This window comes from Ictidomys tridecemlineatus, chromosome 15 (genome assembly GCF_052094955.1).
Source record: "Ictidomys tridecemlineatus isolate mIctTri1 chromosome 15, mIctTri1.hap1, whole genome shotgun sequence".
NCBI classification, from domain to species: Eukaryota; Metazoa; Chordata; class Mammalia; order Rodentia; family Sciuridae; genus Ictidomys; species Ictidomys tridecemlineatus.
Genome location: NC_135491.1, coordinates 48,221,996 through 48,239,350, shown reverse-complemented (window position 1 = coordinate 48,239,350; position 17,355 = coordinate 48,221,996). Strand labels below are relative to the sequence as shown.

At 45.2% G+C, this 17,355-nt stretch overlaps 2 protein-coding genes across 9 annotated transcripts in view; one reads left to right on the top strand and one right to left on the bottom strand.

Annotated features, from left to right (window-relative positions):
- Nucleotides 1-6,098, bottom strand: part of LOC101965498 (IST1 homolog) — a 26,474-nt gene extending 20,376 nt beyond the window's left edge. Inside the window, exons 1-3 of one of the 7 annotated variants that reach the window (XM_078032623.1) lie at nt 5,755-6,095; nt 2,607-2,706; nt 1,745-1,880 (exon numbers count right to left, since the gene is read on the bottom strand). In XM_078032623.1, coding sequence (XP_077888749.1) covers nt 1,745-1,832 — 88 coding nt within the window. In that variant the 5' untranslated portion in view covers nt 1,833-1,880; nt 2,607-2,706; nt 5,755-6,095. Of the gene's footprint in view, nt 1-1,744; nt 1,881-2,606; nt 2,707-3,190; nt 3,974-5,647 lie in introns of those variants that run through there. The other 6 variants (XM_078032624.1, XM_040279943.2, XM_013365672.4 and 3 more) reach the window with 6 other exon arrangements.
- Nucleotides 6,027-17,355, top strand: Atxn1l (ataxin 1 like). 2 transcript variants are annotated; one of them, XM_013366148.4, is made up of 3 exons: nt 6,027-6,249; nt 8,521-8,582; nt 9,939-17,355. In XM_013366148.4, the coding sequence occupies exon 3, from the start codon at nt 10,059-10,061 to the stop codon at nt 12,126-12,128; it is 2,070 nt and encodes a 689-aa protein (XP_013221602.1). In that variant the 5' UTR covers nt 6,027-6,249; nt 8,521-8,582; nt 9,939-10,058; the 3' UTR covers nt 12,129-17,355. The 2 variants fall into 2 exon arrangements, with proteins under 2 accessions (XP_013221602.1, XP_005318449.1); XM_005318392.4 differs by having other exon boundaries at nt 6,030-6,249; nt 9,942-17,355.

Here is a 17,355-nt window from a genome sequence, read left to right as displayed (position 1 = left end):
CAGCAAAAAAATTTTTTTTAGTTATAGATGGACACAATACCTTTATTTTATTTATTTGTTTTTATGTGGTACTGAGTGCATTATGAGGCTAGGCAAGAGTTCTATCACTGAGCTACAACCCCAGCCCTCAGCAAAAAATTTATTGTGTGCCTTCATAATATTCTGTGATACACAAAGAACCCTGGAGAGATATAGAAGGTCATGATTTTTGTCTCATTTCAAGAAGGAATAAATTTAGGTAAGAGAGGGCTCATTTGTTCTAACTTAACTCACTCTTGTGCTCCATATTTAAATTTATTCATTTGCAAAAAGAAGATAAATATTTATATCTGAGCAATAATATGCATCACTGGATTGTTAGGGTCAAATAAAAGAACACAAATTCATGCTTTTGGAAATTATAAGTGCTGTGCACACCATCATTGTCATTCTCACTATTCAAAATAATGGGTACCACTGGGTTTGCCATAATTTGTTTTGGATAATTTCCTAGGACTCTGTTACCAAAATTGTGCCCCCAAACACTTGCATGATCTTGTTAGAGAATGCTCAAAAATCAAATTGGAAGTTTGAGTAACAGCTACCTTCCCACTAATACATAATGGTATTTTAATATAACTATTTACTAAGCACTCAGAGAACTGCGTTATGTGCAATACTTATTTCATGTGAACACTTCTTATAATTGACAGGTGTCAGTTTTTCAGTTAGTTGAGGAGTAATGGCTCATGTAACCCATGGGAATAAAGAAATAGTGGGGAAAAGAAAAAAAAGATCAGTTAGACTTTAAGAAAGCAGATAGAACTTGTTTACATCATCCCTGCTTCTGGGTATAGCACTACTTGGGTCTGTCAACTGGGAGAAGGAACAGCATTTTTTGTGTGTTTGAAAAAAGATAAAGAAGCCTTTCCAGAAAAAATTGCCCAGAGGGATCAAACTTAATGGCTACTCTACCTTTAAAAAGAATGATTAAAGAGGGCTGGGGATATAGCTCAGAGTGCTTGCCCCTACATGCATAAGACCCTGGGTTCTGATCCTCAACACCACAAAAGAAAAAGGAGTGGAAATTGTTGGGTTGGGGTTGCAGCTTAGTGGTAGAGCACTTGCCTAGCATGTATGAGGCTCGGGGTTCAATTCTCAACACCATATATGAAAGCAAATAGATGAAATAAAGGTCCATCAACAACTAAAAAAAAAAAAAAAAGACTAATTAAATTTCTCTGTTTTGGTGGCAGGTGGCAAGAAGTCCAGAAACTTGGAGATATCTTTTTTACTTTTTAAACCTGTGGAAACTTTTAAAAATAATTTATACAATGTAAGAAATAATTCAGAGACACCTAGGGTACCCTTGTACTCAGGTTTCCCCAAAGGTAACATCTTGTTAAAGTGTAGTTCACTACTAACCTGGATATTGGTGTTGATATAGTCAAGATACAGAATGTGTTCAAAAACTTATTTTTAATACATTTATTTTGTTTTTTTTTTTTAATTTTTATGTGGTGCTGAAGATCGAACCCAGTGCCTCATGTGTACGAGGTAAGTGCTGTCACTGAGCTATAGCCCCAGCCCTAGAAACTTTTTAAATATATTGATCACCATAGTAAACATGATCGCATTTCCAATAGTCAGAAACTCTCCTTTAAATCCCCAAACTGCTAAATGAGATCTTAGAAAATAAATCAACTTGAGGATTTCACCAGGATCTAAGAGCCCGCATGCGGTGTTGCTTTGAGTGTTTACTTACTTTTCTTTTTTTTCAGGAGTTTTAAGCGATTGATAACCAGATGCAAGTTAACCCGGAGGCGATCAGCTTTGAAGGTAGAGCTGAACATTATTTCACCACAAGAGGAAGCAGTTCACGAGCCACCTCGATGAGCAAGCTTCCCAAAGAAAGAGAAAGTTATGAGTATTATGAGGGACTCATTCCAGTTTTCTGGCACCCATTTCAATAATACCCACGTAAGAAATTTCTGGTAGCTCAGCAATGGCCTGAATGTACTTGCTTCTCTGTGGACCATTCCTCAAAATGACTCATGTAATTCAAATAAGGGTTAGGTTTCCTTCAACTTATTCAAATTGTTTTTACAACCACCTTTTAGAATTCTGCAAGGAGTTTTTAACAAAAATGGAAGTCTTTGGCAAATGTCTGAGGAAAGTAGACCAGAGAGGGAGACACTTCCCATTCCCTGCAAAGGACATATCAGTCCACAAAGGAATAAAGTATAAGGCCTCCTTTAAATAAAACATTCATGAACTTGTAAGGGAATTCCTCCATGGAATTTGAGAGGTCACATAACATTAAATGCATGTGGAAACAAGGACACAGAATTAGAGAAGTAGAAAAGACAGAAACTTGAAAATTGCATATTTCATTTGGACATTTAGAAAAGGTTTTAAAACATAATCAAATACCAGGCATCAATACATTTTTAGGAAAGCTAAACCCACTAAGTGTTTTTATGATTTCAATGTATGCTTGGGATTAATTGTTTTTTTGTCTTTGGCAGAAAAGGATGGAAGTTCCTTTCCTTAAATACCACTTTACATGCTGAAGCATACATGCAGGAAGGTAAGACAGTATGAGAAAGGTGACTTAAGCCACCTACTTTTGTGATGACACACATTTTCACAAGTTACAGCACTCTTCTCTCATTTGATGTCAGATCAAGTTGGGATAGTTGTCTGTGCTTACTCTTTATTACAGTTCTAGAAAAATCATCAGTGAGGAATTAGGCAGGTCTCCTACCTGCTTAGGAAGAAGAATAACCAGCATAGCAAGATTCTGCTATTGCTGTTGTTTTCCTTCCACTAGAGAAAATCAAGCTCTCCCATCATAAAAATTCTGTCTGCACACAACAAAGGAATTCGATAGGCATCCAGGGAATGGAAAGTGGATAAAACAAAATTCTAGCCAGGCACAGTGGCACACGCCTGTAATCCCAGCGGCTTGGGAGGCTAAGGCAGGAGGATCGTGAGTTCAAAGCTAGTCTCAGTAATGCATGAGGGTGCTAAGCAAGTCAGTAAGACCCTGTCTCTAAATAAAATACAAAATAAGGCTGGTGATGTTGCTCAGTGGTTAGTTCCCCTGAGTTCAATCCCCAATACTCCCCCCCAAATAAAATAAAAATAAACTGTATTAGTTTACTTATCATTAATATTCCTGTTAAACTGTTCCTATAGAAGTTCCTACCGTCAAGATGTACCACCAAACAAATGAGGATTGCTGGAAGAGTTCTGGAATAGGATACAGACAGCAGAGATGAGACCCACCCTTTAGGGACTGGCACACCAAAACAGGAAATCAATTGTGTTTCACCAATCAGAATGTCCTGTTTTTAAAACAGACATGCCTTGGCATTACATCATTGTGTAATGGCTGGTAGCCAAAAAACTTTTTTGTTTGAATCTACCTGTGCCTGCTCTTTTAATTTGTACAAAATCCAGCTCTCTGAGTGTGTATCTTGATCTAGGAGAAAATGGCTGTCCTTGAATACACCTGAATTGTTGGAGAGTTTCTATCTTGGCAGTTTTAATGTCAGTTTAGTGAACTAAGCAATGAACTAGAAACCAGGATGCCAGTTAGACTAGAATGGGTTCACTGAGTGACCACAGGACTTCCTTCTTGGCCAAACTGAGAAAGAGACTGCCATAAATAATATTAATATTCATAAAACAAAGCCCTCTGCTGACTGAGATGACAGTGTAGCCTTGCTGTTTTACCCAGTGGTTGTGTGTGTGTGTGTTGCTCCATAAATTTGAAGATTCTTTGTGTCCACCCATATGAGAAAATATCAAAATTAATGTCTAAGAATTCCCTAGAAAGAAACTTACAAATCAAACTATATTTGTATTTTTACTTATTATTTTTTGTAGTGCTGGGGATTGAACCCATGGTCTGTGTGCATGCTTGTCATGTATTCTACCACTTAGCTACACCCTCAGCCCAATTTTTATATTTCCAAGATAACATTCTCATAAAAATTCAAGCAGTAATATAAGTTACTTTTGTTCCTTTTTTTTTTTTTTTTTTTTGGCGGGGTGGGGGGTGGGTACCAGGGATTGAACTCAGGGGCACTCAATCACCGAGCCACATCCCCAACCCTAATTTGTATTTTATTGAGACACAGAGTCTCACTGAGTTGCTTAGTACCTGGCTTTGAACTCGAGATCCTCCTGCCTCATCCTCTCTAGCCGCTGGGATTACGGCGGCGAACCGTCCAATTCTACTTTTATCCCCAAAGATAATCAATATTTACTAGTTATGTATCCTTTTTCCTGTACAGGTACATGAATATAAGCGTTGTATAAGATGTTGTATCTTTTAACATTAAATGCAATGTCATACTGTGTATACTTGCTTATTTTTTTCATGTAGTAAAATGTCTGAAGAGCTCTTCTATCTATTTCATCCCACTCATTTGAGTAGTAGAAACACGGACCTAAAGTGCTAAAATTACTTTCCTAAGGTCAGACAGCTGCATCTTAGGGATCAGAGACCAGCCAATACTTTCTTCAGAAGGTACTTTTTTCCCCCACTTCCTTTCCTTTTTGCAGAGCTGGGGATCAAATCCTGGGAATCAAATCCTGGGACTCAGGAGCTGCTAGGCAAACACTTCACCTCTGTGTTACACCCCAGGCATTTTTTACTTTGAGACAGGATCTCACTAAATTGCCTAGACTGACTGACTTGGAACTTGCAATCCTACTGTCTCAGCCTCCCAAATTGCCACCATATCCGGTTTAGCTAATACTTTTTTTAAAACCGGGGATTGAACCCAGCATTCCCAGCCCCATTTTAATTTTTTTTTTTTTTTTGAGACAGGGTCCTACTAAGTTCTTAGGACATCGCTAAATTAGCGAAGCTAGCTTTTTAAAAAAAAAATAATTTATTTTTTAGTTTTAGGTGAACACAATGTATTTATTTTACATTTATGTGGTGCTGAGGATCGAATCCTCATGCATTGCAAGGCCAGCACTCTACCACTGAGCCACAATCCCAGCCCCGTGTGGGGGAGCAGGGATTGAACCCAGGGGCACTCGACCACTGAGCGAATCCCAGCCTTATTTTGTATGTTATTTAGATACAGGGTCTCACTGGGTTGCTTAGCCCCTGCCGTTGCAGAGGCTGGCTTTGAAGTTGGGATTCTCCTGCCTCAGCCTCTGGAGCCCCTGGGATTACAGGCATGCATCACCGCACCCAGCTTCAGCTAGTGCTTTAAAAAAATAAATAAATAAATAAGCAAAAATCTATTGTTATTGAAGAGTTTGCCAAAACTTAAAGGGGAAAAAAAAATCCAATACTCCAACTTTTTTTTTTCTTGTTTGTTTTACAAAATGTGCTTAACTACTTTTAAAAAATGTAGTTGTAGCATTTGGGGACATGCCAGTAATCTCAGCGGCTCAGGATGCTGAGGCAGGAGGATCATAAACTGTAAGCCAGCGTTAGCAATTTAGTAAGACCCTGTCTCAGAATAAAAAGGGCTGTGCATGTAGGTCAGTGCTGGAGAACTTGCCTAGCATGTGGAGGGTTCTGAGTTCAATCCCTATACCCCGCCCCCCAGAAAGACAAATTCTACTGTTCGTTTTTAAGTTAATCAGATGTCGCTGGGACTGCGACAAACTTTCGGGTCTATCATACTTGCTTCACCTTCCCCTAGATCCTGGCTCCAGTCCATCTCCTATTTGACTCAGGCACATTTTTCAACGTTTTCAGAGTTCCTATCTTGATCCTGCCCCCAGGAGGGATCTCCTTACAATCCTGGGCCTTGGGTCACCTAGGGATTTTCGGAGTTTCCCGGAGAGCCGGCTTCACGTGTCAGGACCAGAAATCTGGGCACTGGAGGTCTCCGACGGTCACACTCCAGGGTTCGGTTCCGGAACCCCCCAGAATTTACTAGAGATGAAAGAAGGGGTCATTGTAGGGTCAGGGTGAAGAGGCTGGGCCCAGCTCTGTTCACGTGACCCATCCTCATTGAGAGGAATGCGTTTTCCCACCAGACGGGGCGCTGGAAGCGAGGGGCGGGCGGCCAGTCCCCTCCCCGCCGGGGTACTCCGGGGCGCCGCTCCCCGGCCCAGGCCATGACGCAATCTTTCCACGCCGGGGGCGGGACGCACTTGACGCCATCTCCGGGCGCCCGGCTGGGGGGTGCTGGGTGTGGGGCGGCTCCGGGGCCGGGGATGGCGGCGGCCGCGTTTGCGGCGGCTCCGGGACAAGCAGGAGGAGCCCGGGGAGCGCCGTGAGATGGGCCGGTGAGTGTCGCCAGGAGCGGTGGCCGCCTGACCGGCCTGGCTGAGACCAAACAGGCCTGAGCTCGGAGCTGCGGGGGAAGTGGCCCCTGGAGCCCGTTGCCCCACCGGGCCAGGGCCTGAAAACCGCGGACAGAGGGAGCAAAAGAGGCCGCGCCCAGACTCCCGTACGCTTCTCCCCTGCCCGCCCCGAAGGAGGCGTCAGTCCCTGCTGCCGTGTCTCCACGGGCCGGGGTGTCCGAGTCCTAGGTCGGGAAGGGGCCTTCAAACAAGGAAGCGTCGCCTACGGGGCCTCGATCCTGCCCGGTGACTTGAAGGCCGACCCTCTACTCTCTAAAACGCAGAATTGCTGTTTTCGGACCCTACCCCGTGGGAGAAAGAATTGCAGGATCACGGGAAGCCATAACCCCTAGTCTCTTCCAAGCTTTTCCCTTTCTGTTCCTCGCACTTCTTGCCCTCAGCGAATTCGGGTCTCCTGCAGAGTCCAATCTCTTGATTCCGACCCAAGAGTGAGGAGGTTCTTCATCCCGGGCTCTTTTGACAACTCTCCGGAATGTTTCCGCTTGCCCATTAGCTCAGTTGGGGTCACAAGCTGTGTCTTCCCCTTGAGAAAGTCTCATTAAACCCCTCCAGAGGCTGAGATTTCAGATTCTGAAATGTGTTTTGCCTTATGAGAACCTGGGGCGGACACTTGGCTTTATGTTGTTTTTCTCCCAGAACTTTTGCCTCTTTCATTCCGTTCATTAGCTTATGTTTGGTAATCCCTTAGTGACCTACAGGCAGGGTTTCTTCCCTGTTTTAGTTATAGAGAACAAGGATCATTCTGGGAGTGAAGATGCAACCCTCATTTCTGCTAGGAACGAAGGAGAAGGCTAACTACCTGTTCAGTTACCGAATCGGAGAAGGGATGCATGTCTTGTGCCCACAGTGTAATTTGTGGGATTGGGAATTTGCTTTTCCACCTTGTTTTCCTATCTTTCTACCTTTTGCATATGCCTGCATCATGCCAATCTTAAGAGATAAATGTTGCCTTCGGTTTGGATTAGGCTTGCAGTGTTCTATGGGACTTGGACAGGACAGTCAGTAGTTTCTCAGAGTATTCACCAGTACTGCTTTCTCTGTGTCCAAAAGTTAAGGCTCTGTCCTTTAGCACTTGACGTTTCTGGAAAAATATGGATCCAGATATTGATAGTTTAATGGTAATTTTGTTTCCCCATTGTTAAGTACATGAAGATCAAATTGCTGTTTTCAGTTTCCATCACACCTGATTCAGCTTGAGGTAAAGTTGTCCCTCAGAAAACTTAATACATTCACATCCATACGCCCATTTTTGTTTAACCCTGAAAAATTGTTAATAAGCCTTCCCCTTTGAGTGACTCCCCCTTGACCTCTTTTTCTGCCCCAGAAACATAAATAATTATTCTTTTTCCTCTAGTGGTAACTTTAATTTAAATAACCTCCATATATGTGCATTCATAGGCCCTGAATAAAGGTGCAATTCCCTGCTTCCCATTGCTCACATGGGAAAAGTGTTAAGTCTTCCGTTTTTATTTGTGCATTTAAACTGAAATATGGATTGGAAATAAATTTAACTTTTGGAAAATAAGGCAGAGAATGAAGTGTATGATGGCCTGGGGTTGTGGCTGTGGTAGAACACTTGCCTAGAATGTGTGAGGCACTGGGTTCTATCCTCAGTACCACATAAAAACAAATGAATAAGGGCTGAGGCTGTAGCTCAGTGGTAGAGCACTTGCCTTGCATGTGTGAGGCCCTAGGTCCGAACCTCAACACCACATAAAAACAAACGAATAAGTGCTGGGGCTGTAGCTCAGTGGTAGGGCACTTGCCTTGCACACGTGAGGCCCTGGGTTAGAACCTCAGCACCACATAAAAGTAAATAAATAAATAAAGATATTTAAAAAATGGGATATTTTTAAAAAAACAAATGAATAAAATAAAGGTCTTAAAAAATCACACTGATTAATCCATCTTTTTAAAAAAGAATATGATGTTAAGTAAAAGAAGTGAAATTTGGCACATGGAAACTTTCAGGGATGTCTTTTTACAAATTAGAGCTTAAGGGATGACTTTTTCTTTCTTCAACTACTTGGCCAATCTGGATAAATATGCTGTTACCTTTGAGAAGAGGATGAGGCGAGTACTCATTGTGGACTTTAATGTTTTTTTGTTGCTTTGGAAATACCTTACATGATGACCCTGTGTAAGATCAGAGGTCAGGCTTCTGTTTACTCCATACCTATTTCTGTCTTCTAGGCTTCCAAGGCAGCCGGGAGGACACTTAATACAGCTGCTCAGAAGCACCAACAGAAGCTCAGGTAATACAGGCATTTTGAAGTCCTTGTTGCAGAATAACATCTGGGATGCAACAATGGAAAAACATAAGGCTTTTTTCAGATCCAAAGAACTGGAGCCTTATTGGAAGAAATAGGTGGCAAAGTTCATGTGCATTGAAGTGTTCAAACCAGAAAAGTGCTTTTTTTGACAGTGGACAAAAAAATTTGTGAAAGGTGACAGGGGAGAGTAAACTTTTCTAGGAATCAAACAGACCTAAAATAGAAATAAATAGTCATATTGGAGCTGGGCACAATGGCCTGTAATCCCAGTGGCTTGGGAGGCTGAGGCAGGAGGATCATGAGTTCAAAGCCAGCCTCAGCAAAGGCAAGGCACTAAGCAACTCAGTGAGACCCTGTCTCTAAAATACAAAATAGGGCTGGGGTTGTGGCTCAGTGGTTAGTGCCCCTGCGTTCAATCTGCAGTACCCCCCCCAAAAAAAAATATTGGGAGGAATGGAACCAGAATTTTATGAAGTGGTATCTAGAGCAGATCTACAATGAAAAAATGAGCCATTGGCAAAAGAAACAAACAAAAAAAGAAGTGAATTGAAGGTGGTCAAGGAAAAGAAAGAAAGTCTTGCCAGAGTATGGAATCAAATTCTAAAGCAAGTTAGTAGAGTCATTCTTCCTACAGGGCCCAAGGTAGAATGTCGTTTCTTGGGGCAAAAAAAAAAAAGTACTATATTTCTTATCACGTTCAGGAAGCACAGATTATTAAAAAAAAAAAAAAGAAAGAAAGAAAGAAAAGAAAAAAACACAGGCAAACCTCAGGTCTTATTGAAGCACTGGTGATATGAGGTAAAGGAGGACAGGAATTCAGCCAGGCTTCGAGTGGAAGAGATGGGAGTAGATAGGTGAGATCATAACCCAAATTAGTCTGGCGAAAGGAAGCAAAGATGAGGTCATATATTCAGGGAAAGAAGATGGCACATTAGTCTTTGGTAGCAAAAGGAGAAACTTAGGGAAAAAAGCCAGCTGTAAAGACTTTGTTTTTAAATCCCCCTTAAGGGAGAAAACTGAGAAGGGTCAAGGTCCTCTTGGGAGACTAGACTAATCCTGAAGCTTTTGGTCTCTAAGGTTATGGAGCCCTCAGGTTATTTATGTATCATAGAATGCTAGTCCTTGTAGCTGTTTGTGCTTTGTGGTTTCCCTGATTGTTTCTTTTTTGTCCTAAGCTGATGAGTGGGGAGATAGCCTCCTTGTCTGTTCTTTTTGTAATACCTCCTTTTTTTCCACCAGTCCCCTTTGTTACATCTTCCTCCCTGGACACAGTTTTTGCTATTTACCTTGAACTGGTTCCATAGGTTACTTTTTTTTTGCCTCTGATTTGTTCCCTAGCAGATGTGGGCACCCCAGCCAGCAGCAGAGAGGGGTGCAGGGAAGCTACAGAGAAGCCACTTCTGATGCCCCAAGGAGCAAGCCAACCCCTTCCAGACTCCAGGAACACCACAAAGCAATATGAAACCTGTTCATGAGAGGAGTCAGGAATGCCTTCCACCAAAGAAACGAGACCTCCCCGTGACCAGCGAGGATATGGGGAGAACGACCAGCTGCTCCACAAATCACACACCCTCTAGTGATGCTTCTGAATGGTCCCGAGGGGTTGTGGTGGCTGGGCAGAGCCAGGCTGGAGCCAGAGTCAGCCTGGGGGGTGATGGAGCTGAGGCCATCACTGGTCTGACGGTGGACCAGTATGGCATGCTGTATAAGGTGGCTGTGCCACCTGCCACCTTCTCACCGACTGGCCTCCCATCTGTGGTGAACATGAGCCCCTTGCCCCCCACGTTTAATGTAGCGTCTTCACTGATTCAGCATCCAGGAATCCACTATCCCCCAATCCACTATGCTCAGCTCCCATCCACCTCACTCCAGTTTATCGGGTCTCCTTATAGCCTTCCCTATGCTGTGCCACCTAATTTCCTACCGAGTCCCCTCCTTTCTCCTTCTGCCAGTCTCACCACCTCTCACCTTCCACACTTTGTGCCATATGCCTCACTCCTGGCAGAAGAAGCCACCCCTCCCCCACAGGCTTCATCCCCGGCCCACTCGTTTAACAAAGCCCCCTCTGCAACCTCTCCGTCTGGGCAATTGCCACATCACTCGAGTACTCAGCCACTGGACCTCGCTCCAGGACGGATGCCCATTTATTACCAGATGTCTAGACTACCTGCTGGCTATCCCTTGCATGAAAACCCTCCAGCAGGCACAAGCCCAGTTCTTACCCCTCAGGAGGGCCAGTCTGCTCTGGAAGCAGCTGCTGCCAATGGAGGACAGAGACAGCGAGAGCGAAATTTAGTAAGACGGGAAAGTGAAGCCCTTGACTCTCCCAGCAGTAAGGGTGAAGGCCAAGGATTGGTGCCAGTGGTAGAATGTGTGGTGGATGGACAGTTGTTTTCAGGTTCTCAGACTCCGCGGGTGGAGGTGGCAGTGCCGGCACACCGAGGGACCCCAGACACGGACCTCGAAGTCCAGCGGGTGGTTGGCGCTTTAGCTTCTCAGGACTATCGTGTGGTGGCAGCTCAGAGGAAGGATGAACCCAGCCCCCTCAATCTGTCCCATCATACCCCCGACCATCAGGCTGAAGGACGAGGGTCAGCCAGGAACCCTGCAGAACTGGCAGAGAAAAACCAGTCCCGTGGGTTCTACCCTCAGTCCCATCAGGAACCGGTGAAACATAGACCTTTACCCAAAGCAATGGTTGTAGCCAATGGCAACCTGGTGCCCACTGGAACTGACCCAGGCCTGCTGCCTGTGGGCTCGGAGATCCTGGTGGCATCAAGTCTGGACGTGCAGACCAGAGCCACCTTCCCAGACAAGGAGCCAACGCCACCCCCTATTACCTCCTCCCACTTGCCCTCCCATTTCATGAAAGGCGCCATCATCCAGCTGGCTACAGGGGAGCTGAAGCGGGTGGAGGACCTCCAGACCCAAGATTTTGTGCGCAGTGCCGAAGTGAGTGGGGGGCTGAAGATTGACTCTAGCACGGTTGTGGACATTCAGGAGAGCCAATGGCCTGGATTTGTCATGCTACATTTTGTGGTTGGCGAGCAGCAGAGCAAAGTGAGCATCGAGGTGCCCCCTGAACACCCCTTCTTTGTGTATGGCCAGGGTTGGTCCTCCTGCAGCCCTGGGCGGACTGCACAACTCTTCTCTTTGCCCTGTCATCGGCTACAGGTGGGAGATGTCTGCATCTCTATCAGTTTACAGAGCTTGAACAGTAACTCAATTTCTCAGGCCAGCTGTGCTCCCCCAGGCCAGCTGGGTCCACCCCAAGAAAGGCCTGAGAGGACAGTCTTGGGACCCAGAGACCTATGTGATAGTGAGGGGAAGAACCAGCCTACAGGAGAGGGCTCCCATGCAGTAGAGCCCTCCCAGTCTGAGCCTGGTGCTCAGACCTGCTGGCCAGCCCCGAACTTCCAAAGATACAGCATGCAAGGGGAGGAGGCACGGGCTGCTCTGCTCCGTCCCTCTTTTATTCCACAGGAGGTAAAGCTGTCCATCGAAGGGCGTTCCAATGCAGGAAAATGAACCTCTTTCCCAGACCAGGACTGGGACTTTAACCCCAGAGGTGAACCTCACGGTGAGCAGCCAGAGGATTTGCACATGCCGAGCAGGGAATGGCTCTCTTGGCAGTGAGATTTTAGGGGTAAGGGGAAGTGTGAACGCAGCCTCCAGAGGCAGGATCTGCTGCTCATTACCCCTTGGCATTCTTTCAGGATAGCCCCAGGGGGTACTATGATGGGGAGCAGCAGGCCTGGGGCAAGGAAGGAAGGGGGTGCACACAGGATAAGAAACATTCCAAAATCAGGGCCTCCCTGTTCTTTTCTCCCCACTCCTAGCTCCTGCAAGGGAAAGTACAGGCTTTGGGAGCAGGTGGCAGAGGGAGGGAGCAAAGAAAGAGCCAAAAATGATGATCCACAGCTTATAGTAGCAGTAAAACTGTCTGAAGTTTTTTTTTTTTTCTTTTTTAGTGGGAGGGCAGGAGGCCCCATGGTTGGAAATAAGAGGGTTCCCACCCAGAACCCTTCTTGTGAGAGATGTGCACTTTAAAGGGTGATTTTGTTACAGATGTCTATGGCTGGGTTTGTGGGGGAGGAACACTCTCATCTACAGGACTCTGCTTGATCCTCTGCTTCAGCCCTTTTCCCATGTCTCCTCACTATCCCTCCTACAAGGCTTCTAGCAGCTTAGGGGCCAGGGGAGAGAGGACCCTACAGGGTTTGGAGTAAGTACTGCCTTGCCACGACCCACCCGGGGAACTTCAGGAGAAGGACCTGACAACCAGATGATGCAGCTCTAGGCAGGGCTTCTGGAAAGGTAGCTGACTTAACAAAGCACCCCTTATTCAATATGCCAGACCTGCTTTGAGATTTCATTGAGTCTCTAGTTGGTATTGGTAACTTTGGGAAGAACCAGTGAACCCTTTTCCCCAGGCACCCCTCTGTTGTCTATGTTGTGCCTAAGTGCCTGCGCTGACCCCACCTTTTTGCTGCCCTAATCTCTGCATGGTGTCTTGACCTGGACCTCATTTGTAGCTGCATTGCCTTTCCTCTTCTGCAAAATTGGCTTTGTCCAGTCTAACAAAACCTCTAGTTTTTGGTGTGTAGGGGTCTCTGGTTTCCCTATGAGCTATAATCTTTGTTTTTAAAAACTCAAAATCATGTCCCTTCCTCTCCCACTGCCAGACAGTGTAGTGGGAACCATGCCTTGGGCCAGGACAAAGGTGCCTGGCTGGGCAATTCCCATTCTGATATTTTTACATGGCCCCCTCCTATCTTTTCCCACTGCCTCTCCTAGCATTCACTCATCTCCAGGCCGTCACCTCCCACTGCCAGCTCTAAGAATCTAGGGTAGTCTCAGTAACATTTTATTACCTGAAGTATGTTTTATTTTGTGGTAGTGTATTCCTCTGCAAGGAATATTTTCATAGTTGCATTTGCTTCCCTGTGTCTTAAGCCCACTCCCCCCGACCACCACCGTCCCACACAACTTTTAGCATCAGCTTAGACTGTGGGATTCCACTGGGTAATGGGATTTAGGCTCCCCTACCAACTTTCAGGTGGGGTGAGTGATCTTTTTGTTTGTTTTTTGGGGGTCTTTAGACTCTTGAAGGCAACTCAGGGTATTGTCCACCCAGCTCTAACTAGAGTTCTCCCAGGGTGTGATCCTGGCATTTCCTTTATACATGTACCTGGACTGGCCAAGGCCTGGCCTGTCATCAGGAGTCCCAAACTTTTGAGGTCTGAGCTCTGTTCTGTCGGAAGCTTTAGGCAAGTCTTATGACCTCTTGCTCTTTCACTTCCTCCCCAGCTGCCAAATGGGGATAAATAATCTTACCTACCTCCTGGGGGGGAGGGAAAGTTCTGAGAATGGAGTCATTCTTAGTGTTCAGGTGCTAAAGGTTGTTCTCCTGGGGGAACAGAGTAATTGAGACTGGCTTGTTTACTACAAGCCCTATACTCCACTGTTTCATTCCTTGGGAGCAGTTACCTGGTCAGTGAGCTTTTGGGGGTCCATCCAAAGGGGTGCTGACCTGACCACAAGTACTTTGGTTCATATCAGAACCAAACACCAACCTTGTACTGCATTTGAGATCATGTCCTTTCCTTTCTCTGTCCCCCATTCTCAGAATGCTGCTTTTCTGGCTTGTTTCCTACAGTGGGGGCCTGTGGGGTTGAGTCTTCAAGAATCCTGTCAGATGAAAGCCTTAGGAGAAGGCCTCATCTCTGGCTGTTTCATGAGCAACTCATTCCTAGAGATTATTGTATGCATGTGTTTTTCATAAACATCCTTCCTCATAGGAAGGCTCATCAACTGAAAATAGTGACATGCACACAACAGATGCTCAAGAAACGTCCACCATGGATACCAACTGAGCTTCGTCCTTTAAGGAGGAAACCTAGATCTAACTACATACAGGCCAAGAAGTTAAGTCAAAACACTCTGCATTCAGGCTAGTTGTGACTTCTCAGTCTGGTAACTTCCACTGAATTCTGGAAAGAAAAATCGTTGGGACTTTGGCATGTTGGACCCTGACTTTCTGCTGTGCTTCTGTCTCTTGCTATGAAGTAGTATCAGCAGCTTCCCTAATAATCGTGCCATGCATTTAATTTGTTAATACTTGATTTTGCTGCACTACGGAGGTATCTTGCATAAAGTATGGTCCCCCAGGAAAAGAAGCTCTGCTCTAAATCATTTGGTCAGAGCTGTGGCGTTGCCCCTTGCATCTTCCCTCTGGTTCAGTCTTTCCGGGCATGAGAAATAAGAATAACCTATGGTGTGTGTGTTCTTCTTTATAGGAATTGCCTAAATTTGCAAGAAACATGGGAACTGGGTTTTAGAGCATTTTAGTGGAAAGTTGTTGACTCTTTGGGAATGAGCAGTTGACAGAGACCAGCCAGTCCCTAGTAAGTGGTAGGGCATTCCCAGAGTTTAGGGATAGGAAGGAGGATGGTTGACTCCCTGGCGCTGTACAGAAATACCTACATACCAGTTTGGCAGAAGGGGAACCTGATAAAATGTAATAATCTAAGTCTTAGATCATCAGCCCTATCAGAATTAGTACTCTTTGGGGAGAGGGTCTGGGAGTTCAGACTGAGTACTTGTACCTAAGGGGAGGGGCCCCTGCAGATCTGGTCTGACCCTTCTGCCCTCTTGGTCCCAGTTGGACATAACACCATGGAGTTTGCTATGTGCTGCTTTGCCGCTACTGCTGCCTGCTCACTTTCCTGCCTGCTGCCTTCTGTAGCTCCCCATGTCTTCAGCCATATAGATTAAATCCAGGCATCCTCTCCATTCTTAACTTTGTTCTGCCAGTGTTATATAGCACAGTCATGTTGAATAGGGATTATATGAAATGCTGCTGGTGGACTGGTGAATCCAAAGGGATATGCTTCAGTGCTGTCAGGAGCCCCTTGGCTCCAAGATCTGCCTGTCTTGAGGGAGAAACAAGCAGGTCCTGCTAGTGAGTGTTTTCTGTTGTATTAATTCTTTCCTTTGTGGTATTTTGTATCCTGTTTTCAAAACTGAGTGAAGGGGAACCACATCAGGGGCTGCGCCAGCATCCCAGCAAGGTTCATCTAGCTCCAGTTATGTGGATTCTGGGGCTGGGAAAGGGTTGGAGATTTGGGTGAAGTAGCCCCGCCATTTGGAGTTTAGTTTTATTTCTACCAGTGGGCATCAGAGGCAATTTAGGGGAAGCACAGGATGGTAGTATGATTTAGACCTGCAACAAGCACGCATGTTTAAGGGTTGAGTGATCACACTGGAGTTGAATGTGGACATGGTGTGACTGGGAAAGGACCCAGGTCCATTGGAGTAAAGATAACCGGATTAACTGAATTGGCCATGGGAGATTAGGCCACAGTCTTAGAAGAAAAGTAAGTAGGACAGAGGCCAAATTTTAGGGAGATGTCTTGACCTCCTAGGGCTAAGTTTACTAAACCACACTGAAGCTACAATACTTTTCCAGATGGGAAAAAGTGTACACTACAGTTGAAGAACTGAACCCTACTAGATTGGATGTTGATCAGGAGCCTATTAGCCCTTTGCTGGGAACCCTTCATACTCCAGCTTCCCTGGGGTAGGAAAGGTCTCCCACATTATGCAATAATAAAATCAGCGTCTGGATCTTTGCAGCTGTCTGTTGCTCTTTCAACTCTAGGATCCATCTTTGGACCAGAAGCCTGGCCCTTGATGCTAGAGTCAGCTGCATTCTCCTTACCTGCAGACTATGCACAGTGCCTGGGGCAGAAGGAGGAAAGGTGGTGCAGTTTGCCCTGCTGAACCTCCCCAGCAGGAACAGTAGTAATAAATGCACTTTTCACACTAAAGTTTTATTAGTTCTATTACGCCTAGATCCTCCCCTAGTAGATTGCAAATTCAAAGTCTGTGTAATCCCAAAGCCATTCCACTGCAAATACTCAGCAGTAAAGATGGCCCCAAATTGGGTTCCTGTCTGCAGTGTATGTGGCAGCAGCCCATGTGCCTTTACCTGTTGTCAAACTTGCAAGCATTTATTCTGTCTTTGACTGTCATGGGGACTTAGGTTCTTCAGAGAGAGAGAGAGCAAGAGAGCTGATGACAGTGGTTTTACACCCACCCCCAAACAGGGAGTTTGCATGTAGTTACAAGCTGTGAGGGTTAGTGAGCTGCTGATATTGCTGAAGGCAGGGTTGATCCCTCACTTGCTTCATACTTGCATTCAAAATAATCTAGATTGTGTTGGGGAAGAGACTGACTGTACTCATGGCTAACTTTAAGTATTAAAACAAGATTGTCCCCTACAAACTTCCTTGTCACCCAGGATCCCTGTAGCCAAAACAGTATATGTTCCAGCTACAGAGAGCAGTCTGCTCTCAGCTTGCACAGCACCTTAGGGGAGGGAAGAATACATGGATAGGGAATGGGGTGGAGAAAGGATGGGAATTTTGCCATTCTGGTGGCTTTAGGGTCCTAAGAAATAGATAAGAATGGCACTGGGGAGGTCTGGATGGATCTGATTTGTGTAGGAGTTCCCTGTAGATAAATTACTGATCCCCCAACTACTATCCCCAGTATGTAATGGCTGAATTAATATGTAATCAACTGCATTGTATCTAAAGCCTTAGAACTAGTCAGGTGCTCCCCCAGCCCAATACCATTTCTTACCCTCTAATCCTACCTGATCTTTAACAAAGCATTAATAATTCTAAGGATAATCTCTATTTTGTTGTGCTTTTTTGTAACTGTTTTAAATAAATCAATTTGTACTGTA

Coding starts and splice junctions, on each gene's coding strand:
- Atxn1l (XM_013366148.4), top strand. CDS start 10,059: ATGAAACCTGTTCATGAGAGGAGTCAGGAATGCCTTCCACCAAAGAAA.